The following is a 25,412-nucleotide window of genomic DNA, read 5'->3' on the forward strand; positions in this document are numbered from 1 at the left end:
ATTCTGAGGTTCTGATCTACACTTCTGAGAAAGGACCTCTTTCACAGAAGTGGACCTCTGCTCCCATTTTCATTACACTATATTTCTACTGCTAGTTCACCAAGCTCCAGACTCTTACATTTGGCCATTTCCTCCTCCCAAAAACTCTCTATGTGCTGCAGAGGAAGGGTGTGAAGAAGAGAAACCTGCAGCAATTAATATCTACCACTAGTTTTATGTAGCCCAAATTGTGGCGAGGTCTTCCTGCTCTAACATAACAGTGACTGAGCACTCTCCAAAGTCAGGTATGAATGGGGAATCAGCAATGCTTCCATTATATCTGCAAGGAGCCTGCGGTTTCCAAAGATTAGCTCGTATCAGGAACTAATTCCCCCACATACCCTAAATGAATAGACCATAAGGTGGCTAATTTCTTGGGGTGCCAAAATGAAGACAACTATCCCACCATTATCTTTTCACCAAGTTTAAATTTGCTGCAGCAATAACATTGATTTTAAAATGAACCAATCATTTCAATAGGAAATGATTACATTCTTTACCCATTTCCTAAAACTGGCACAGTAGTAGAACCTACTGGTTGCAATAATTTTAAAAATGGTAAAAAAAAAATTATATTAAACATATATCACATAATAAAATAAGGGGCTATTGACTGATGGTTAATATAGTAAAAGATTCTTTTGTCAGCTGTTAGCACCTGCCAGAAAAATCACAAGAGGGTGTTATTGATATTCAAATCTATTTTGCAATACGTACTAGATTCATTCTTATTCCAAAATATCATGTGTAGGAAGCTTTAGCAAAGAAAATCTATATTCAAGGAAGGGTGGTTGGATCACACATGAAGAGTCAGGGATGTGAAAAACTTGTTCATTTGTTTCCACAACGTTTCTGCTTTCTCTTCCCCTGGCCTTGGAAATCCATGGAAACTTCATGAAGAGTCTCAGATATCTTTCCTTCTAAAAACCTTGGAAATCCATGGAAACTTCATGAAGAGTCTCAGATATCTTTCCTTCTAAAAACCGTATGTATAATCTGTATGTGAATTAGATTGTGCATCTCATTTCATAACCATCTCAAATGCTATTGTTTCCCATCAATGAGATGGAGATTCAGGGACACACTGAGATACATACAATGCTTTCCTCCCACACCCTTGAGATAAAATGAACAGAATCAGGCAGAAGGTGGGTTTGGGACAACTGCCTGTATCGACAGAACAACAACATCCACACTAGAAACTGAACCTGCCAGATTACCACAGCATCCTGGATAAGGGGGAAATAGACAAGCCAAAATGGTACTTACTGGTGAATAGCTTGCAAGAATTTGCGCTGATGTTTCCTTACTTTTGCATGGTCTATCTTTTTCACCAGCTTTGTATTTTTATAAATTAACCATGTTTCCCTGAGTACATTGGCAGCTGCATTTTTCACCTGTTTAAAAAAAAGAAAACACCAGGCTGACTGAAACAGCATTACACGTCCCTCTGAGTCTTCCCTAGCACATGTTATCTATCGTAAATATTTACAGGAATGTCTCCTTCTGAGACCAGGTGCTGTAGAGTCTAAATTCTGTGCCTCTGCTTGGCACTTGAATTAATGACTATCCGCACCTAGCATCTTGGGAATTCTGGTTCATACATTATGATGCAGTAGGTCTGATTAACATGCTGACACCCTTCCCTTCCCCACTGCCCATGCAGGAATTTCCCTTCTCTCCTGTGTTGTTATGGAACATCTTTTTCATAGACAAGAAGAGGAAACATACTTGACATTTTGGATCATGGCTTTATATAGCAGGGTTGCCAAAAGTTGTTAAGCTTTTTCGCTAAATCTTTTTTTAAAAGGTGACGTTTTTGAGCTATCTTTAAGGAAATTTTCAAAAATCTCGACTTGCCATACGGACGGATTTTCCTGGATGTATATAATATATTTTAATTTTTTAAAAGCATGTGGTTAGGATAAAACTAGAATGCCAAATAGACAAGCATTGCTTTTCACAAGATCATTTTATCTGATCAGCACTCTGAGAGTACATTTCCACCACAACATCAGGAATTGTTAGACATTGAATGCCAGTCATGTTTTGTTTTGTTTTGTTTTAAGTAGATGAGCAGTTGGGTTGAAGGACAACTAGTCAGACTAAACTGGCTGCCAGGTTGTCACTACAATCATATCTCATTTTTGTTCCGTGATGGAATCAAGGCAGAAAACATAAGGCTTCCTTGGAAGTTTCACTTCCAGGCACTGATCAGTCCCATACCTGCTTAGATTTACTAAGATTGGTTTATCACAGGCATAGGGAAACTCGGCCCTCCAGATGTTTTGAGACTACAGTTCCCATCATCCCTGACCACTGGTCCTATTAGCTAGGGATGATGGGAGTTGTAGTCCCAAAACATCTGGAGGGCTGAGTTTGCCTATGCCTGGTTTATCATGTGCCTTCAGCTCATGTTCCAGGACCTATTCCACATATTTGCTTCTGTTTTGCTATTCCTTAAGAGAGACCTCACATCTACCACCAGTGGACAAAACACTCAAAGCTGACATGAAACTTAAAGATTCAATAATTCAGTAGCATCTTTCAAGATCTATCCCTAGAACTATCTGTGATCATGGTGAAAAACAAAGCAAAATATTTGCTTTTCATTACACATACAAAAAAACCCCAAACCACACATTGTGACTTACTCTTTTAGTTAGCTGGGTATCCATCATGAAATTATGCACATGTTTTTCAGCTTTGGTAAGTTCTAATTTCCTTGCTACCACAGCTACCACCAGTGCAGTGCAACCAGCACCCTGGAAATAGCAATAAAACAAAATCCGAAGAGTTGTAATACCTTATTCAACAATGGTCACACTATTGACGAAACAGGAAAAGAAAACAGTATGGTCACACAAAAGAAGTACATTTGTTTAGTGCAAAATGATCTAATTTGATTTTATCATTGTCTCTGTAGTTGGGAAGAAATTCAGTGTCATGTTAAGGCAGTCGTTCAGTCAATGCGAGCAATTCAGTTTCCCAGATGGAATTATCTCCTCAATTCTCCTTCCACATGCTATTCTGAGGGTTCTCGCAAACCCCCCAGAGCCAATTTTGGGTGGCACAGAGGGTAGCAGGAGGGAGAAAAGCTGTGTTGCACAAAAAAAAAAATAATAATTAAAAATTCCAGACAAGACTCATCAGGTGAATCCCACCCTCAGTAATATCACACTTTAAGAGTTACTTTAATGGCACGTTCAATCGCTTCCAGATCTGCAATTCTTCTCCCTCCTTCCCTCCACAATGGCCTGATTTGGATATTACATTAAGTGAAACCTTGGTTAAGCGTGAATGCACAGACTCCCGTAGAGGAGCTTATAGCTACTTCACTCTTTCCCATCTCTTTTTGCTGCCACGCCATGTTATGTCTTAGTATGTCATCCCAACCCGTCTGGTTAACTTCTATCCACACTAGCCATGAGTTGTAACCAAGAACAAACCATGGTTTGTTGGAGCCTGTATGTTCACGCTTTTGCACTAAGCCAAGGTTTGATGTGCAAACCAGGCCACTTGGTCTCACAGGAAGAGAATCTTCTTGCTCCAGTGATTCTGCACATCATTTGTGTGTCTGCTGTTTTCTCCCCCTGCCACAATGAGAAGGAACAAAGGAGGATAAAGCTGAAAGTATTGGCAATATGTTAAACAGCTGCCCGCTAGTTCTCCACAGAATGTTAATATTCTTTAGTTGGGAAACTAAGGACTGTAAGTTACAGATATCCTGTTGAAGGCAAAAGAAGTTGGGACTTTATAGGCCATAGACAAAGGGTAGCATAAGAGATGTGATTCTTCGAGCAGCCGATACATGCAATGGGGTTTTGGCACTAACACATAAACACCAGTTCCTTATTTGATATTAGAAATTTTCAGTTTTCTCTGCTGGTTATGAAAACAAACTAGGGAGACTTAAACAAGTTGCATCATTAATATCAGTGTTAAAACACTACTTAACATTTACATTATAGCAATAATGAGCTTAACTAAGCCAATTTATAGTGAACTGATCAGTGTGTCTATTAAGGAGGGCAGTATAATTATATTAGGAACAAATCTAATAAAAACAGAAGCCTGTTTAAACTTTATCTTTGGACTTTAATAAAAGTCTTACCTAAAATCTAATTAACCCATGGAAAGTGAAATATTGTACAATCTGCCCTTTGCTCTACCCACAAGGGGGAAAGCCTGACATTCCATTAGTAACAGTTTATAGGGATTCTATACATTAAACATTTATTGACATTAATATTTGATCTGTATTGAAATACATTGCAGCTCTACAAACCCTTGTAAAGATGAATATTTGGCATGCTCTTCACAAGACTTTAATGAACTTTTCCTCTAGAAGGTAAATTTATCTCATGCACACCCTCACAAATATATTTATGAAAACGCTGAACAGCAGAGAGCCTGGGATAGAACCCTGTGGCACCCCACTTGAGAATTCCCTCAAGGCTGACACAGAGTCATTACTGAGCACCCAATGGGTATGGTTCTTCAACCAGTTGTAGATCCACCTAACTGGAGTAGCATCCAGCCCACTTTTTACCACCTGGTCAGCAAGGAAGACTGTCAACTGCCGAAATCAAGATATATTATGTCCACGATATATTATGTCTAACCCCTTTTCAGAGCCTGAATGAAACCATGTTAAATAAAACAGCCTAGAACATCTAGGAGAGTCCATCATAGGAAGAAGATGTGCATAACAAAATACTGTAAGTCTTTCATCAGGAAGATATACTTGCACTAAGGGATTCTCAGCACCTGCAGTAGCAGAGATCTCAGCTTTTGGAACCTTCTCTCTCTCTCTCTCTCTCTCTCACACACACACACACACACACACACACACACACAATGGTTTTTCTAGAAACCACCTACTTTTCTTTCAAGGACTGAATCCACCTCCTGTTTCCTGGCTGAACAAGGTTGCATAGAAACTAGTTTCGGGAAAGAAGGGATTGGCACGAAGCATTATGTAGCTCTTTTTAAAAAGACAAATGAATAGCTGCACTTTTGCTTCCTGAACTATTGTGTTCCCATTTTCCCAACAATACAAGCTCTGTTCTGTCTTCCATATACTCTGCTTTCCTTTTCAAGTCTACCCTCTCATTTTTAATAGGGGGAATCATACCTATTGGCACTGGATCAGAGTCAGGGCAAGTATAAATCCATTTTTTCTGGAAAAGCTTAGAACAAACTGTGATTCATGATATAAAGAGGTTTTTTAAAAAAGAAAGAAAAAAAGAAAGCCAGGCCTCCAAAAATGTACAAAAGAGCTTCCAAAACACGTAAATTATTTTTGAACTCCACCGCTCCTCCCTGCCATACACGATCTGTGCAGCGTATTCTCCAGAAGCTTAACCATTTCCAACAAATGATTATATGCTACAGCTGGTACTTCAATGACTAATTAACCTTCGGAGAAAGAAAGCCTTTGTTAAAATGTCAGCAAGCTCACAATGAATACAGGGAACATCTTGAGATGTCTAGGTGAAGACCAGTAGCTAGGAGTCCTTTAACAAAACACTATATATATATATATATATATATATATATATATATATATATATATAGAGCCACAATGCTTAGGTCCAGAACTAAAAAGTACAGCCGACTGAATTCAAAGCAGGAGGAAAACAATCACAACGTGTCTGCAGAAAATCTCACACTTCTATAGCAGTTTGGTTCTACAGCTGTTCTCATGCTGCTGCTTCCACAGCACATTGTGCAAGAAGCAGAGCATATCCGAATTTAGTTGCACTTTCCTCATGAAATGACACAAAACACCCCTTCTTCTGTGGCTTCTAACTGTGGAAGGGCACTGCTGCATCCAACTCAGAATTTGGATTCAGAGTTGTGGTTCAGTTTCATTTTTATGTGAGGCACGGAATAGTTCTGATATTTACTAAATCCTACTTTCCCCCTTGAAAATCCAACACAGGGATTATCTACATAGGTACACATAAGCTCACAGGCATTCCCTGGTTCCCACAGGGTAACTCCCCCCCCCCACTACACACACTGAAGTTTGACTTGACAGAAGTATTATGTTGCACCCAATAGAACAAGCTGCAACGTCTGCTTGGTTGTGTGTGTGGAGGGTTTGCAGATGGGCCCAGGAGCCCAAAATGGTTGGCAGTCCCTGATCTAATGGAACTTGCGCAGAATTTAAGACACAACAAAGGAAGATGGAACTAGTTTAACTCAGAGAATATATCTGATATACATGAACATGAACCCATAATCCTAGTTGTGATCTGGAATTGCCATTCAAACAGAGTGCTGGTGAACAGCATTGGCTATTCTTCTACAGTTCTTCACGTCAAATTGTTGTGAGCAGGGATTTTCAACCTGACGAATATGAAAGCAAAGAGAGAGGCTTCTTTGTGTTTATGAAGAGTTTGTTTGTCTCAGATTAGTTCTGTCCTATGTTGTAAATCAAGCACTGATAGGAGTTGTTTCTTTTTGTTTTGCAATGTATTTCTTATCAATAAAAACTTTGGTGTGGCATGAGCACATTTTTATTCTGAAGGTGTGGCCCAGAGAACAGAGTTTGAGAACCACTGCCATAATACAAGTGACAGATCTGATTCTTTGGCTTGGCTTGCATGTTTCATTTATGTATAGTTCTTATGTATAGTTTTTCTTATGGCCCAACACCGCTACCTTTGCTTCTCTTCTTCCTGATAGTTTTTTTAATCCCCCGAAAGATATCTGTTTTTCAAAAGTTTTACTTTAACTGTAGTCCCCACCCTCTTCCTTTATTTATATTATATTATTTATAGTTATAGATAATTTTAAAATTAGCGATAAGGAGGAAATACATATTTTTTTTTGCAAACATCTGTTGTCTATCATTAAGACACACACTTCCAGAGAGCAAAATGAGAGAGCAGTCAAGTTTGAAAGTCAACTGGCTACGTGTTAGGTCAGGGGTAGGCAACCTAAGGCCTGTGGGCCAAATGTGGCCCAATCGCCTTCTCAATCCGGCCCGCGGATGGTCAGGAAATCAGCATTGTTTTTTTTACATGAGTAGAATGTGTCCTTTAAAAGAAAATGCATTTCTGGATTATTTGTGGGGCCTGTCTGGTGTTTTTACATGAGTAGAATGTGTTCTTTTATTTAAAATGCATCTCTGGGTTATTTGTGGGGCATAGGAATTCGTTCATCCCCCCCCCAATATAGTCCGGCCCACCACATGGTCTGAGGGACAGTGGACCAGCCCACGGCTGAAAAAGGTTGCTGACCCCTGCGTTAGGTACTCTCCTTTATGACTCTCAAAAAAACACCACCGAACTCTCCCGCTCCTTCTAGATATCTCAAGTAGTTTTGAGTTCAGCCAAATAAGAGGCGGACTGCTGTCTTTGCCCACAAAATACTCTTCTATACTTGCCTGGGAGAAGGTAGCTGACCCACTTCTTGCTCATTTCCCTTGGGATCCAAAGAAGAAGAAAGTAGGTCCGCTTTATAGACAATGATGGGAAATTTAGTTCTCACCAGAAAATGCACAACAATCCGCCTTCTCCTCTGAATAAAATGAAAGGCCTGTAAGAATTTAAATACATTCCATTCATTCTGGGATCCCTAGGTGGAGAGCCAACTGAATGGGCCAGTTAAAAGAAGTGTTGGGAGTCCAAAAAAAAAAAAAAGATTTTCCAAAAGAAGCAATGATTGGAGGAATGAGAGCAAAATCCATCCCTGAGATAGGTTTTAAGACAAGTGAGACCTCCTGCAACAAGAAGCTGCAGCCTGGAAGTAACAAACAGAAATGCATTCCATTAGGGGGAAATGTGTCACAAAAAATGTGTATATTAGACAGAACTGGATACAAAAAAAAAGGGCATTTTAGCTGCGGGAGCATGCAATATCTAAACGTGCTTGGGTCTTGCTGACTTGCTGTTCCATGGGCAGAGGTGTCACAGTAACAAAGGTACCACTACAGCAGACAGAAATCTGAAATCCAGTATAATGGGTATAATGCAGTGCAAACTACTTTTTAATTCTCTTGCTTAGGGCAGTCTGTGGCATGGCAATGACTAGCACAAGTTGTGCCTTAGTTTGCTCAGAGGTTGTTGTGCTGTACAATCACCCATGAGCAAGGAAGGCATAGACAGTGCAGAAAGTTGGGGAATTCTCCGCTCCCATGCTGAAAGCAGCCTCCGACTGAGAGTGAGAGAGACTTTCAACAGTGAATCATCTATGACTGGAATATTTCTATCTATGATCTTTTTAGACTTCTAAGGCAGTGGAAATACTGTTATATTGTTTATGTTTCACTGGTATCTACTACTTTCCCTTTCCCTTTTCAATTATTCAAGTTTTTATTACATCAGCAATTTTCAATTGGCCTTTTCTGAACCTTCCTAAAAGAAACATATAATTCAATCCCTTATTAGCAAAGCTAATTATGTTGTTGATACCAAAATAATTTACATAGCTCTAAGAATTGAACATCCCCCTCCCAGAAAAAATGGCAGCCATTAAGCATTTTTTCCTCAATCGTCAAAAAACCACAAAGGTATATAATAAGTTCTTAATTTCTCCACAATGCAGAACTTGGTCGAAGTCACTGAAGCTTCAATGCTACGGTCCCTGGGAGAAAGTCTCAGGGACACGGGATACCTTGGGTCCTACTTGTTAGGATATAGTTCCGTTCCACCTTAAAAGGGAACAGGCTGTTGTGGGTCACATGCCTGTTTACTTCTAGCTTCTTGCTGGGAACTTCCATTTGTATATAGCTTTTTTTCTGGCTGTTTTTTCCTGGAAACGGAGGCAAGCAGTCATGTTTTTCCTTTGTTCTGAACAATGTTGAATAAAGCTGTAAATATGCTCTCCTGTATGCATCTTTCGTCATGGAGACTCTGCTAAAAGGGTGTGCACAGCTCTGAGCCCAAACGACATCAGAGCTCTGATGTCAGCATGGGGCATGTAGAGAGCATGTTCAGGGACAGCTCTGGGGCAGTATGGGGGATGTGGTGAAGGGCACTTATGCAGAGGCACCAGCTTCTCAGGAGGATTGGGGCCCCCAACGTGATGCCACACAACGTCCTCTGAATATTGAGGGGGCCCATCCCCTTCAAAAATATATATTTTGGGGGCCGAAACTGCCTTGGCCCCGAGGTGTTGGTGTGTCTGTACATATGGAAAGGAGCCAAATTGTCTGGGTTCCCCAGCATCCCCAAAGTAGGGAAAGATTTAGACCAGCGGTTCTCAACCTGTGGGTCCCCAGATGTTGTTGGACTACAACTCCCATCATCCCTGAGCTCAGCCTTGCCAGCTAGGGATGATGGGAATTGTAGTCCAACAGCATCTGGGGACCCACAGGTTGAGAATCGCTGACTTAGACCATCTGTGTGTGGAAGACTGCAAGATTAAAACACTATCATTTGCAGGAAGTCAGCGCATTAGTTCATTATAAGGCATGTGTGTGTATACTAAGGGTGGGTGAGTCTGTCAATTTCTGTTTCTTTCCATTGCTCATTTTTTCCAGTCTTGAGTTCAGTTTTCCACATTAGTTTGCAATTTAGTGATTTTTTTAAAAGACCTCATGAAAATTCACCAGCATTTTCATGTGAATGTCTCCTAACAGGCACGTTTGTGTATGCAATTTTGCTTTATACACACATTTTGCAAAGCAAACTCTCCCTAATGTAGTGTATTTGATATGCTTTTTTCACTACCAATATTTGAATTTTCATGTACACTTTGAACCAAAATATGCATTTTGGGGGACATTTCTCACCTTCAGAATTGCACTGCGAAATTCCGAAAAGTGTGAATTTTCATAAGCTGTATTTTGGTTTGCAGATTGTTTTGGAAAGTGAAAATTGGGTAGGTTTACTTTTAAATGTCGAGTTAATCAAACTGCTCCCCCATCCCTAGTATGTACTAAGGGCATGTACAAGATTCAGCCTGAATACAATTTTGGCATACTTCAGCCACTTTCATTACTGCATCAAAAACCAATCAGGCACAATATTGCATCTGCTGTTTGTGTGGCATCTATGTGACTGTCTCATTATATGTCAAATGGGCAGGATTCAACCAGTGAGTTCTGCCAGTGAAAGCCCTGCACAAGGACATCCACTTGAGGGTGGTGAGCGAACTCTAGGAACATTGTGCGGGGAGAGAACAGGGTTTGTTCTGCCTGGCAAGCCAAAATGCTTGCCCTGACGTAACAATTGCCTCTGGGTGATGCTTAATTTCTCCCATTGTTCTCCTGTGGCTACAATGGATGGGGTTGTCAAGAGAAGAGACCCTCACTTTGAGCTACAGTAAGATAAAATATTCAGATATTAAGGGAACTGTGACCTGCCAGTGACAATTTGTCTTATGCTATCTATTCAATTCTTCAATGAACATCAGTATGTTTAATCTACTTCTCTGGAATGCTACAAGCAAGAGAAAATCAAGTCTGCCATCCATTGTTGTATTCGATATCTCATATAATCAAAGATATATGATCCCTGAAGATGGAGGTTTTATTCCAAGTTATGACATTTAAGCTATTAATAGGCCAATTCTCTATGAAACGGGGAACGTTCATTCGAAAGCCACTTATATTAGAGGCTATGACAATATCATGTTGATATAAACTTATTATGCACTGCACAAATCATTGCCTCCATTTGTTCATGTCAAGGTATCTGAGCTGAACTATCCACATAGTGGTAACATTTATGCATGCCTTCTCCTCGGGAATCGGTAAATCTTGCTTCCTATTGAGAATTGGTAAATAAGAAGAAGAAGAAGAAGAAGAAGAAGAAGAAGAAGAAGAAGAAGAAGAAGTTATTATTTGTACCCCGCCCATCTGGCTGGGTTTCCCCAGCCACTCTGGGCGGCTTCCAACAAAGATGAAAAGTACACTAAAATGTCACATATTAAAAACTTCCCTGAACAGGGCTGCCTTCAGATGTCTTCTGAATGTCAGGTAGTTGTTTATCGCTTTGACATCTGATGGGAGGGCGTTCCACAGGGCGGGAGCCACTACTGAGAAGGCCCTCTGCCTGGTTCCCTGTAACTTGGCCTCTCGCAGTGAGGCAATCTTGCTTCCTTGAGGCCTATTGGAGGCGGTGGCCGGCTGGGCCTTGGAGTTCCCTAACCTATTGGTATTGGGGGACTTCAACATCCATGCTGATGCCACTCCCTCCTCACAGGCTCTGGACCTGGTGTCTTCCATGGCGACACTAGGGCTCTCCCAGTTTGTTTCGGGCCCCACACATCAAGCAGGCCACACGCTGGATTTGATCTTTGGCGTAGGTATGGATGTGATCATGTCTCCTTCGATGAAGGTGCCATGGTCTGATCACTACGCTCTGAAAGCCAGAACTGACTTTCCACCCCCACCCTGCTTGGGTGGCGAGCCGATTTGGGCTCGCCCGCAGAGGCTGATGGACCCTGATAGATTCCGCCAAGCCTTGCGTGACCTTGCTCCCCCTGGCGACTCACTGACTGAGCTTGTTGAGGGCTGGAATATCCAGCTCCTGGCAGCCATTGATGACATCACACCGAAGTGCCCTCTGCGACCCTGCAGAAACCGGGCTCCCTGGTTTACCGAGGAGCTCCGGAAAATGAAGCGGGACCTCAGACGGCTAGAGTGAGTATGGCGGGGTGCCCGTGACGGAGCCTCAAGAACATCTTATAGGGCTTTTATGAAAACCTATGAGATGGCGGTGAAGGCTGCTAAGAAGTCTTACTTCTCGGCCTCCATTGCATCCGCTAGCTCTCGCCCGGCGCAATTATTTAGTATAATCAGGTCTTTAATGTCCCTTGAGGGACAGCCAAATTTAAATAACAATTTGTCACACAGCTGTGAGGCATTTGCGAGCTTTTTTGCGGAGAAGGTCTTGTTGCTCCGCCATGACCTCCCTGCCAATTTGGATACAATAAAGGAACTGGAGGCCCCTCAACTGTCCTCGGGTCCAGTATTGGACCACTTCGACCGGATATCCCCAGCCGATGTGGACAGACTCCTCCGAGCTGGAAAGCCCACCACCTGTCCTCTTGACCCGTGCCCGTCTTGGCTGATTAGAGCGTGTCCAGACGAGGTGCGGGCCCTCCTGGGGGATATCATCAATTTGTCCCTTGGCACGGGGACATTCCCAGGGGAACTGAAGGAGGCAGTGGTGCGCCTGCCCTTAAAGAAAACATCGTTAGATCCTTTAGATCTATCCAATTACCGCCCGGTTTCGAATCTTCCGTTCCTGGGTAAGGTGATTGAGAGAGCGGTTGCTGAACAGCTTGGTGGGTTTCTGGATGAAACATCGGCTCTGGATCCATTCCAGTCTGGCTTCCGCGCTGATCATGGGACCGAGACGGCTCTGGTTGCCCTAACAGATGATCTTCGTAGACAGCTGGATCGAGGCTGGTCGGGGCTGCTGATTCTTCTAGATCTGTCAGCAGCTTTAGACATGGTCGATCACGAACTTCTGGACCACCGCCTTGCCAACGTGGGGATCCAGGGCACAGTCCTTCAATGGCTGCGCTCGTTTCTCTCTGGTTGGGGACAGAGGGTGGTGCTTGGGGGGGAATTGTCATCGCGATACTCACCCCGATGCTTTTCAACATCTTTATGCGCCCCCTCACCCAGCTTGTCCGGAGTTTTGGGCTGGGTTGCCATCAGTATGCCGATGACACCCAACTCTATCTGTTGATAGATGGCCATCCTGACTCGGCCCCAGACAACTGACCAGATGTCTGGAAGCTGTGGCTGGATGGTTACGTGGGAGCCGGTTGAAGCTAAATCCTTCGAAGACAGAGGCCCTGTGGCTGGGACGGGACAATATGGGATTGGGGGGCAACTCCCATCTCTTGCGGGGGCGCAATTAGTGCCAGCACTGTCCGTTAAGAGTTTGGGTATAATCTTCGACACCTCCCTTTCCATGGAGGCGCAGATTGCAGCTATAACAAAGGCGGCATTTTTCCATCTCCGCCAAGCTAAGCAGTTGGCTCCTTACCTCTCTCGCCCTGACCTAGCCACTGTGATCCACGCAACGGTCACCTCCAGACTGGATTATTGTAACTCGCCCTACGTGGGGTTGCCCTTGAGACTGACCCAGAAACTCCAGCGGGTGCAGAATGCTGCAGCGAGACTCCTTACGGGGTCTTTGCTGCAAGATCACATTCACCCTTTGCTATACCAGCTGCACTGGCTCCCGGTGGAGTACAGGATCAGGTTTAAGGTGCTGGTTTTAACATTTAAAGCCCTATACGGCCTAGGACCCTCGTACCTACGGGACCGCCTCTCTTGGTATGCCCCACAGAGAAACTTACGGTCTTCAAATAAAAACATCTTGAAGGTCCCAGGCCACAGAGAAGTTAGGCTGGCCTCAACTAGAGCCAGGGCTTTTTCGGCTGTGGCTCCGACCTGGTGGAACACTCTGTGACAAGAGACTAGGGCCCTGCGGGACTTGACATCTTTCCGCAGGGCCTGCAAGACAGAGCTGTTCTGCCAGGCCTTTGGCCAGGGCACAGCCTGACTCCCTCCCTCGGCAATCTTCGCGGAGCTCTGGCCCAATGGTGGCCAGTGGCTTGAATTTAATTAATTTTATAATGAATGATTTTAGAGTGTTGTTTGTGTTGTACTTTTGTACTGTTTTATTGTTGTTAGCCGCCCTGAGCCCGGCTTCAGCTGGGGAGGGCGGGATATAAATAAAATTTGTTGTTATTATTATTATTATTATTATTATTATTCCTCTCCACATGCCGTTGTTCAGTACAGTGGTACAGTGGCAAAGATGCTTCAGGTTACAGACGCTTCAGGTTACAGACTCCGCTAACCCAGAAATAGTACCTCGGGTTAAGAGCTTTGCTTCAGGATGAGAACAGAAATCGTGCTCCGGCAGTGTGGCAGCAGTGGGAGGCCCCATTAGCTAAAGTGGTGCTTCAGGTTAAGAACAGGTTCAGGTTAAGAACTGACCTCCGGAACGAATTAAGTTCTTAACCCGAGGTACCACTGTACTGAACACAGCTCTTTTGTCCCTTTTGGTACTTATCCTTTTGGGAGCAGCCAGCAGGGAGCGCTGTTTGCACACACCTAGCATCTTAGGAGGGGGAGAGGCAAAGTGGCAGGGAGGCTGGTGCTGTGTGGATGCACCAAAAGCAGTGCTGGACTGCCTCCACCATAGCGCCTGCATATGCCTGACTTTCTCACCACCTGGCCCTCACCTTCCAGGTATGCCCCATTGTTGGGAGTACTGGGAAGTGTGTTGCATACTGTCAGCCCTCCCTGCAAGCTGACCCTGATCCCGTTTATTTTCCATTAACGGAAGATGTGCCCCTGGTGCTGCACAATTGCTCTCTGTTTCATCGATGTCTTTGTGACTTAGTATATTGCACACTTCCAGGTGGAAGCTCCCCATACTCCTGGATGATGATAATGCTAATAATAATAATAATACTAATAATAATATATTCAGTATACCTGAAGGAGCGTCTCCACCCCCATCGTTCTGCCCGGACGCTGAGGTCCAGTGCCGAGGGCCTTCTGGCGGTTCCCTCACTGCGAGAAGCAAAGCTACAGCGGACCAGGCAGAGGGCCTTCTCGGTAGTGGCGCTCGCCCTGTGGAACGCCCTCCCATCAGATGTCAAAGAGATAAACACCTACCTGACATTTAGAAACATCTGAAGGCAGCCCTGTTTAGGGAAGTTTTTTATGTGTGACATTTTGATGTATTTTTAATCTTTGTTGGAAGCCACCCAGAGTGGCTGGGGAAGCCCAGCCAGATGGGCGGGGGTACAAATAATAACTTCTTCTTCTTCTTCTTCTTCTTCTTCTTCTTCTTCTTCTTCTTCTTCTTCTTATCTGCCCATCTGACTGGGTTGCCTCAGATAGTCTTGGTGGCTTTAATGCTCAAGTAGGACTGCAGAAAGTACTCTAAGGAAAGGTAACAGGTACCCTTTTCTTCAACAGGAAGTGATCCATATAAAGAACATAGCGCAAGATGATCCTTATGAGCTCCGCTGAATGCCCCCAGTCAGCATGGTTTGAAGTATCTCACATTCATGGATAATTCAGAATGCTGAAGCGATCCAATCCCCAACGTTAATGCCATCTCAGAAGGCCCTTTGTCTTGAGCCTATCCAGGGAACCATCATCCCCCAGTGCAGAAAATACATGACCGTATTATGTCACCCAAAATAATAATGGTGGCAAATATAAGGCTACAATATTTTCTATGGAACATGTTTAGAAGCGGGGGTGTGCACTGACAACAAGATTTGGTTCAGCATTTTAGAAAACAGCCGGCATCAATCTGAAGTGCTTTGTACATTGGTTGGTTTGCCTCAAAAGTCCATCTGAATCTGTTTCATTTCCCCCCTTCCCCCCCATTTCATTACTGGAAAAACAAAACAGCCCTTTATCCCTTCTGGCAGAAGTAGATGGTATTTGCAAGCATGCTAACCCCTACAGAGTGGATAAAGTCTGCCAAATGACAAATAGATGCAGGGAAGTTCTGCCAGGTACCTTAAAAAAAGTTTTGATTTTAGCAGATACTTCTTTGCAACCTTTTTTTTTTTTTTGACATCTGGATTGCTAAGGCGCCCCAGGGACTCTGTTTTTTTTGCTACCTCATACAGTTCCTACTTTGCCTCTGACAAGCCCAACATTCCTTTGAGGCACTCCATTTTGGCTCAGGATTTAAATCTCATTGTCAGGTGGTGGTGTGGTTGCTCGAGAGCAAACAGGCAAGACTCCAACCCGTCTTTTCCAGACTTTATTATCTGTACAAACTATCTTACAGTGCAGAGTGTCTCAAGTCGCTAGCAGAATCTGGGAGTGGGCGGTCCTTATACCTTCCCCAGCATAACAGTCATGTGACCCCCATCCTTCTCCTCCTCTCTCTGCGCGCAAACCTACCTACTGCGCAACATGGGCGCTGGCAAAGGGGGACTTGCCTCCCCTCCCCTTTGCTCAGGCTCGGAGTTGAGGCTCTCCCTAGCATCTTCTGATCCCTGCGCCCCTTCCCCACTGGAGGCGGGGCTTCCTTCCTCGCCAGAGGAAGAACTGCTTCACAAGATCTTTGGAGGCTCCCTGTAACACAACTGCTCTCCCACCTCTCACCTCTGAGCTGATGGCAGTTCCCTGACACTCATGCACACCTCTATTTACAATACTAGCTAACTCATAAAGTACACTAGAGACATGACACAATAGAAGAGTACAATTCCTTACTCCTGAGCATTTTTAAGCTTCAGGGTTTCAAATGGATATATTTCAGTATGCGTGTAACTCTCCCACTAAAAAGAAATGGGGCCAAAGGTGCTTATGTTTCCTTGGATCATGTGCAATATTACCATTATTTCTACAGTATTTACTCATATGCTCTAGTGTAATTGCTCCATAACTTCTCTTCACAGTATTCGGTCCTCAACAGCTGTGTTCTGATACATCCTGTGTGTGAGCCCTACACCATAGAGATAGAGACATGGCAAAAATGTGTAGGACAAGTACAAATATATGCTGGAAATGCAAAGAAAAAGAAGGTACCTTTTATCATACGTGGTGGACTTGTAAGGTAATAAAAGCTTTCTGGGTGATGATATATAATGAAATGATAAAAATGTTTAAAATAACCTTTGTTTAAAAAAAACCCAGAAGTTTTCTTATTAGGAACTATAGGGACCGACATTCCAAAGGAGCAGAAAAGACTTTTTATGTATGGAACAACAGCCGCCTGGATGTTACTAGCCCAGAGATGGAAAGAAGACAAGGTCCCTACTAGAGAGGAATGGCAAACCAATCTGTTGGACTATGCTGAAATGGCAAAACTGGAAAACTCAGAAACCAAGAGGATAAAAACTTTATTTAAAAAATGGGAAAAATTTACAAGTTATTTAGAAGACCACTGTAAGCGGATTGGCAGGATTTTGATTTCACTTGTAGTGTAACAAATACCATGGACAATATGGATTGATATAAAAGTTAGTGTATTGAAGAATATGCAGTTGTAAATCTTCTAAATAGGACCCCATGGAAGGGGTGGAGGGAAGTTGTGAGATTCAGAGGAATCTCTGTAGGTGGACATATATTTGGATTTTTATAACTTTGTACTTGTAAAACCAAATAAAAATGGTTTAAAAAAAGAGAAAGAGAGAGAAGGGTTACATTCCCCACTCCACTGTATTTGGGTGTCTTTAATCTGGACAGTTTAGGACTGATTCTTACAGTAGGGCTATCACGTTATCTACCATGTCAGATCCTTCGGAGTTTTTGTACATTGCTTTTTTGATCATTTAAGGAAATTGTCAACAGGCCAGAACAAACCCTCTTCAAACAGGGGCAAGAAGTCCTGTGAGGGATTCCCAGAGGTTCCATGTAGAGAGGCAGGTACAATTTGTCACATAGAGAAATCTATGTGTAGTTAAACAGAAAGTAGCTGTAGCCACATACTGATTTGTATGAATCAGCTAACACTGGCAGGCTTTCCACCCACCCACCCACCCACCCACCCATTTGGTGGCCAGTAGAAGACCAGCTTAACCAGTAGAAGAAAGTGGAGGGACACCTCAGATCAATCCAGTGCCCCTCACCCAGCCCAGCAGAAGGGGGTCTGGATTGCAGTCTAAGTCTTCCTCCATAAAGTAGGCCACTGTATCAAATCACTATTTCAGCTGGCCTTTCCTTTCCTTTATTCAGTTCCACTATATTCGTTGAGGAAATTAGGGCCCTCAAATGGAGAGGGCATTACTCAGGATTCCCTTTACATAATTTTCTGGGATGCCCCTTCCTGGCAAAGTCAGCTCTCGCCATGGTCAGTCATATGCTAATACTCCCTAGGCAAAACTACCATTATGTACTCCATGTGTGACAGCTCTTAAAAAGTGTTCAGAAACTCCAGCTACCACTGCAGTATATGAAAGTATATTAAAGGCCACTTTCTTCCATATATGCCCCCCCCCATGTGCCCTCTATTCCAGTGTTTCCCAACCTTGTGCCTCCAGCTGTTTTTGAACTACAACTCCCATCATCCCTGACTAGCAAGACCAGTGGCAAGGGACGATGGGAATTGTAGTCCAAAAACAGCTGGAGGCACAAGGTTGGGAAACACTGCTCTATTCAACATCCACGGCCACTGCCAAAAAAAGTTCAGCAGATGTGCACTTATAACAGAAACTTCTTGGTAGAGCAGCCAGCATTGTTGAACGCCCTCCCCAGAGAGGTCTGCCATTTTCAGGCTCTTCAGAAAGCCTTTACAGTGGTGCCTCGCAAGATGAAAAGAATCCGTTCCGCGAGTCTCTTCGTCTAGCAGTTTTTCCGTCTTGCGAAGCAAGCCCATTGACGGCTTAGCGGATTAGCGCTATTAGCGGTTTAGCGGCTTTTAGCGGCTTTTAGCGGCTTATCGGCTTAGCGGATAAGCAGACAAGCGGCTTAGTGGCTTAGAAAAAGGGGGGGAAAGGGAAAAAACCCCGCAGGAACTCGTAAGACATTTTCGTCTTGCGAAGCAAGCCCATAGGAAATTCGTTTTGCGAAGCACCTCCAAAACGGAAAACTCTTTCGTCTAGCGAGTTTTCCGTCTTGCGAGGCATTCGTCTTGCGGGGCACCACTGTATAATGTATTTTATGCATACAAATTCTTTTTATTGGGATTGCAATGTTTTTCTTTTCATTTTAAATCATTGCTTTATCACTGATAAAGAAAAAATCAGGATACAAATTATTTAAAAATATAACATTAGGAGAACCAAAGATAGATATACCGTATTTTTTGCTCTATAAGACGCACCAGACCTCAAGACGCACCTAGTTTTTGGAGGAGGAAAACAAGAAAAAAAATATTCTGAATCTCACAAGCCAGAACAGCAAGAGGGATTGCTGTGCAGTGAAAGCAGCAATCCCTCTTGCTGTTCTGGCTTCTGGGATAGCTGCGCAGCCTGCATTCGCTCCATAAGATGCACACACATTTCCCCTTACTTTTTAGGAGAGAAAAAGTGAGTCTTCTAGAGCAAAAAATACGGTAATTTTATTATTATACTTGGCTTTAAAAAAAACACACCAATCCCTTTCTTATTACTGCATTTGCCCTTTTCACTGTCACTGCATATAGCAATGAAGTATACAGTAATAATAGATGCATCCAGTGCTTTTTTCCCTAATAAAATGTTTAGGGGTACTCTCATTTTCCTACCCATACTGAAATACTGCCCCTCAATGAGGCCAAACTTAGATTCACAAAATGTTTAGGGGTATGTGTACCCCTGCGTCCCCCCAGAAAAAAAGCACTGGATGTATTAAGGCAAAGATGTTAGAGGGGAAACCACTACGACAGTTTCATAAAAGCAAGATCACTCAGTCTATTGTAAGACAAATTTAGAAACTATTAGGTCTGACATTAGAATTCACTGGAAGCAAAAAGAAGAGGCAGAAATGTGATGATTGCCATATATGACATGAGTGGTAGCTGACATATTTGATGCTCAGAATATCAACTTGTTTAGCTCAGTTTGTAAACATTTCCTAAGAAAAGCAGGAAGTGAATTCCCGAAGACAGCGCTCAGGAGTGTAATCCTATAAATACTGGGTTGGAGCCATGTTTCATCATGCTTAGAACAGACCCACTGAAATCAATGGAATCAATTATCTCAATCAGTATACTCTAACCATGATGGGAAGTCAGGGTGCAACCTACTTACCTGGCAATAAGTCCCACAGAACTCAATAGATCACCTGTATAGACATGTACCAGTCTATGGACAGTAGTATACAAATGACCAAAGATTTAACAAACAATTTTACATTAATAATACGTGTTGTTAAACCAGTGAAGTTGTTCTGAAAACAATTCACCCAAGAAACTCACAAGAAATGTGGAAATTAAAACTAGGGGCACTCACCATTATTCCAGTAAGCAAGCAGACTCCTTTACCACAGTACGTGTTAGGTACCATATCACCATATCCAATGGAGAGAAAAGTTATTGAAATCAACCACATTGCTCCAAGGAAGTTGCTAGTAACATCCTGTTGGTCATGATACCTGAAAAAGAAAATTATAAACTCTTTAACCACAAATTCTTCAACAGTGCTTTTCTATTTTGGCTTTGAAAAGAACTTTGGCAGCTCGTTCCTTCTCAAGAATAGCTTTGTTACTTGAAACATATGCTTAAGATGCATGTTTTGACCCCTGTGGGGCTCCCCACAAATACATACATGAAGCAGCATATACAGTACATGTATATGGGTTGTTGCTATCAATGTAGACAACACTGATCTCCTCTTAGAGGAGAAAAGCACTTGGGTCTTGAGTTCAACAACAATTTTACTGATAATCCTTTCCATCTATTCTTCTTCTTATTATTATCATTGTCATTATCTTCTTCATTATCTTGCTTTTCTGCTCTCCCAGACACCGAGAGCAGCTTATACGTGAGAAAATACAATAAATATTTGATTTTATTTATTTAGAAAATTTCAAAACTACTTAATATTAAAAGCTATCCAAGTAGCATACAGTTGAACAGGTGTTGGGAAGAGGAGTAGGTTGAATCAGGAATTGCTCCACCCTTCACAAGCCAGTTGCACAGACGAGCAAACCAGTCATAGGATATCAGATGATTTAAATTTACTTGCTGTAGCTGTGAAGGCAGAATTTGGAGCACTCTCTGAGTGCACTCCTGATTCTTCCTTTCCACCTTGAATTCAGTGCCTTTTGAATTGGCACCTCTTGGTCACTATGCAGGGCAACAGAAAAAGTCACTGAATTCAACAAGCACCAAATTGAAGAATTGACAAGAAAGGAAGGACCAGGAACATACTTACAGATAGGCAAATCTCAATTTTGGTTTCCCTTAATTTCTCATTTTTCCCTGTCTTAAGTTTAATTTTACACACCAGTTTGCATTTAAAAATAATAATAATAATAATAATAATAATAATAATAATAATAATAATAATAATTTATTTATATCCAGCCCTCCCCAGCCAAAGCCGGGCTCAGAACGGCTAACAACAGTAAAAATAGCACAGTTTACATAAAATCACAGTCAATTAATTGAAATACATTCTAAAATCAGTTCAGATTTTAAGTTCAGTTCAGAATTAAAATCAGTTCAGAATTAATGGCAACCATTGGGCTAGAGTTCTATGAAGATTACAGAAGGAGAGAGGGGGGTCAGACTATGTCTTGGCCAAAGGCTTGGTGGAACAGCTCTGTCTTGCAGGCCCTGGAAAAAGATGTCAAGTCCCGCAGGGCCCTAGTCTCTTGTGACAGAGCGTTCTACCAGATCAAGGCCACGGCCGAAAAAGCCCTGGCTCTGGCTGAGGCCAGCCTAACCTCCCTGTGGCCTGGGATCTCCAAGATGTTTTTATTTGAAGACCGTAAGGTCCTCTGTGGGACATACCAGGAGAGGCGGTCCCGTAGGTACAAGGGTCCTAGGCCGTCGTATAGGGCTTTAAAGGTTAAAACCAGCACCTTAAACCTGATCCTGTACTCCATTCATCAGCTCTCTAATGCGAATTTCTCTTAATATAGATACAGTGGTGCCTCGCAAGACGAAATTAATCCGTTCCGTGAGGCTCTTCGTATAGCGGTTTTTTCGCCTTGCGAAGCAAGCCCATTGACAGCTTAGCGGATTAGCACTATTAGCGGTTTAGCGGCTTTTAGTGGATCAGCTGATAAGCAGCTTATCAGCGGATCAGCTGATAAGCGGCTTAGGGCTTAGGAAAAGGGGGGGAAAGGAAAAAAACCCGCAGGAACTCGCAAGACATTTTCGTCTTGCGAAGCAAGCCCATAGGGAAATTCGTTTTGCGAAGCGCCTCCAAAACAGAAAACCCTTTCGTCTAGCGGGTTTTCCATCTTGCGAGGCGTTCGTCTTGCGGGGCACCACTGTATTTGTGTTTGCAGTTTTCTTAATATACTCTTGGTTGCAAAGCAATTTCCCCTAATACATTTTGCATGTCGTTTTTACAAATGTATGCATTTTAATACACAGTTCACCCTAGCAGTAAATCCATTTTTTAATACTCATTAGTTGTCTGGACAATTCAACTGCAAAATCAGAAGTGTGGATTTTGAAGAATGGCTGTGTTTTGGTTCTCATATTGTTTTGGAAACTGCAAATTAGATAGATTCGTCTTTAAATGTGAATTGGATCAAATCTCTTCCCCAGCCCTACATATATAGTGCACCCCCAGTTCTTCCTTTGGAATGTGGCACCATGGCTTCCCAAGTCCAGCACCTGACGCCCAATGATGACATGGGAAGGCCAAATGGGATTGCTTTTCTCAAAACTATCTCATAGGCCAAATGGTGAGGCCTGGCGGGTCTAATTAGGCCTGGAGGATCCCCACTACTGAACTAAAACATAATGTAACAACATATGAAAGCATTAAACATAAGAACACAACAGAAAATAAAAACAAAAAACAGTGAAATACAGTAAAGGTAGAGAATCCAGTTAAGTCCAGTAAAATTTGACTATCAGGTAGAGCACTCATCTTGCTTCAGGCCAAGGAAGCAGGCGTTTGTCTGCAGACAGCTTTCTGGATCATGTGGGTAGCATAACTAAACAGATTCTGGTAAAAAAAGGGCACCGTGACGAGTGCCAGAGAGCACGGAAATGCCGTATACCTTTCCACCACAGTGGTACCTATTTATCTACTGGTATGTTTTCGAACTGCTAGGTTGGCAAGAGCTGGGACAGAGCAACGGGAGCTCACCCCTTCATGTGGACTCGAACTGCCAACCTTCTGATTGGCAAGCCCAAGAGGCTCAGTGGTTTAGACCACAGGGCCACCCACTCCCTAGTGAAATACAACAGAGGCAAGCTGAAACACTTCTGAAATGACATTGAATTCCACCTGACACATTTTCAGGAGGCACCTAAAACACATTACCTTGAGACTTGCAGAGGGAAAGGTATTCTAGATTACAGGGCCACCCACAGAAAATGCCTCTTTCTGGGTCATTGCCCCATACCAATCTGATGGGCACAGTGCCATAATAATAAATCCTAACATATCCAAAACACAGATTTATTATCAGTATCACAATAAGCCACCAATTAAATCCAAGTTAAAAGCATAAAAGCCCAGGAATTAAAAGAAAACAAGCTGTAGAAGACAGGTTAGGGGAATTAAAGAAGAATATATGCACATACTGTAGCTATTACTGGTATTACCAATTCAGACATTGCTAATCACAACAATGCTTAGCAGGGCTATGCTATATTTTAACAGCAGAATTAATCGAAGCAGTTTCACAGGTTTCGCTTGAGAGAAGAATCTTAATTATCAATGTCCTTCAGATGACTTTCCCACCATGTATGTATCCCTATTTAGTAACACACTGCTCTGTGGTGCTGATCAAACGTTTTCTCAGTTTTTAGCTGTAAGGCAAGGCAATACCAGAAAAAATCCAGTGTGAATGATATTATACAGCTGTGATTTAACAGAACTTAATTTACTGTATTAGTAGTCTCATTTTTCTTCGGCAAAGCCATTAGGTTCATAATAAACAATTCTAAAGCCACTGACTTGCAAGCAATAACCCTGGTGTCATGAAAAGTATCCCTTAAGGACTGCTGCAACAGACATCCTGATCTTATACTGTAATAACCAATTCAACAGTCCACAGACTGACTTGCAGCAATGTAGTGTTTCTGCATCATGGGAAAATTAAGTGTAGAGCAGGTCAGTCTTGTCGTGCAATTTGCTGATCAACCTCAGTCTGGAATGTGCAATAAAAAAATATAAGATACATGAGCAAAAAAAGCCTCTGTAGTAGGTGGTCTTCAGAAATAATTTTCCTGTAGTCCTACACTGTTTCGTTCATTTGTTTTACTTGCAAGCCACTTTTCCACACACAAAAAATCATTCTCAAAGTGGCTTACAAGCAAGAAAACAATACATTTCTAAACCAAACACTGCAAAAATAATTTCATAATAAGACAGCAAAACAACACAATAGCAAACATAACAACATGCAAATAGCAAACAATTCAGAACTATAAAAATAAAAACATTACATATACAGTAACAAAATAACAGAGGAGTTTTACAGTTTCACCTTGGTCCTACCAAAAACTTCACAATTCCTTTCATAATTCTTTTGCATCACAACCAACTATGTGCTAGGCAGTCTGGCTTTCAAGTTTTTTCAAATTGGAGCCTCAAATGACTCTAGCAAAAACATTATGGGATGACCTACAATGGTTCTCTGGACCCAAGGGCATTCTGTCAAAAAGCTGGCCATCCTTTTTCCCCAGTCATTGTCTCTGGATTCTAGAAATGATGGTACAGCATCACATAGCATCTTTTCTCAGAGTTCTTTGAAGCTCATGTTTCCAAGCATTGACAACCAAGCTGCTATCAAGTAGGGATTGTGGGGGGATTGAGTTTAGTTCACATTCAATGGTGAAGTTCTCTTTCTGGAACAGTATGAGAACAAAACACACAGCCACCCTTCAAAATTCGCACTTAACTGAATTTTGCAATGCAGTTTCCCAACCAATGTTTACAAAAATGCAAAACTGTGTATGTTAGCCACAACTGCATACAAAAGGAGATATTCACACAAAAATGCTTAAATAATTGTATGAGGATTTTTAAAAAAATCTACCTATCATTGCAGAAATGTGGAGAACTAAATTTTAGATTGGAAAAATGAGAAACTGTGAGAACCAAAATTAACAGATCTTTCCATCCCTACTGCTGAACATGTCAAAGCTCCAGGTGGGGTTTTAGATTGTAAATCAAAAAGAACTGTTTGGACAACATTGTACATTGCTGTAAATAAAGAGGGGGGGGGGACCCTGTCTCAAAGTCACTCAACTTTCTTTCACTCATACCACCTAAAGGGTTTTGGTGGAAGAAGTGAACAGGATAGAATATTAAGTTGGGAATATAAATTAATTTCAGAGGAATTTATTTAGAGGGATGGGGTAATGAAGAATGGGGGGGGTAAATTAGTTGAAGGGGCATTTATTTGGAGTAGAATCTGGATGGAAAATCAACTGGAGATGAATTAACTAAAGATGAATTGACAGTGTGTGCTGGGCAGGTTTATCAATTTGGGATGGGGTGCAAATAAATCAACATATTTTGAGGCGTGCGCCAGATGGATACTTGAAGTAAATATGTTGAAGGAGTAACTGTAGATGAGAAATTAATTGGTTTACTTTCTGTGAAAGGGGTGTTCTGCTGCAGCAGAGAAATGTGGGATCAAACAAATAGTTTGAGGTTTTGGGTGTCTTGTACCCGGTTTCTTGGTCAAGTTACAGTGGTGCCCCGCAAGACGGATGCCTCACAAGACGAAAAACTCGCTAGACGAAAGGGTTTTCCGTTTTTGAGGTGCTTCGCAAGACAAATTTCCCTATGGGCTTGCTATGAGTTCTTGCGAGTTTTTTTCCTTTCCCCCCCTTTTTTCTAAG

At 42.4% G+C, this 25,412-nt stretch overlaps 1 protein-coding gene across 2 annotated transcripts in view; it reads right to left on the reverse strand.

Annotated features, from left to right (window-relative positions):
* The window catches only part of KCNN2 (potassium calcium-activated channel subfamily N member 2), a 92,695-nt gene that overhangs the window by 8,930 nt on the left and 58,353 nt on the right, over nt 1-25,412 (reverse strand). For both annotated transcript variants that reach the window (XM_079995437.1, XM_079995436.1), the window contains 3 exons: nt 19,879-20,020; nt 2,694-2,804; nt 1,309-1,436 (listed from right to left, as the gene is read on the reverse strand). In XM_079995437.1, coding sequence (XP_079851563.1) covers nt 1,309-1,436; nt 2,694-2,804; nt 19,879-20,020 — 381 coding nt within the window. The remainder of the gene's footprint in view (nt 1-1,308; nt 1,437-2,693; nt 2,805-19,878; nt 20,021-25,412) is intronic.

The sequence above is a fragment of the Podarcis cretensis genome (genome assembly GCF_951804945.1).
Source record: "Podarcis cretensis genome assembly, chromosome: 11".
Lineage (NCBI taxonomy): Eukaryota > Metazoa > Chordata > Lepidosauria > Squamata > Lacertidae > Podarcis > Podarcis cretensis.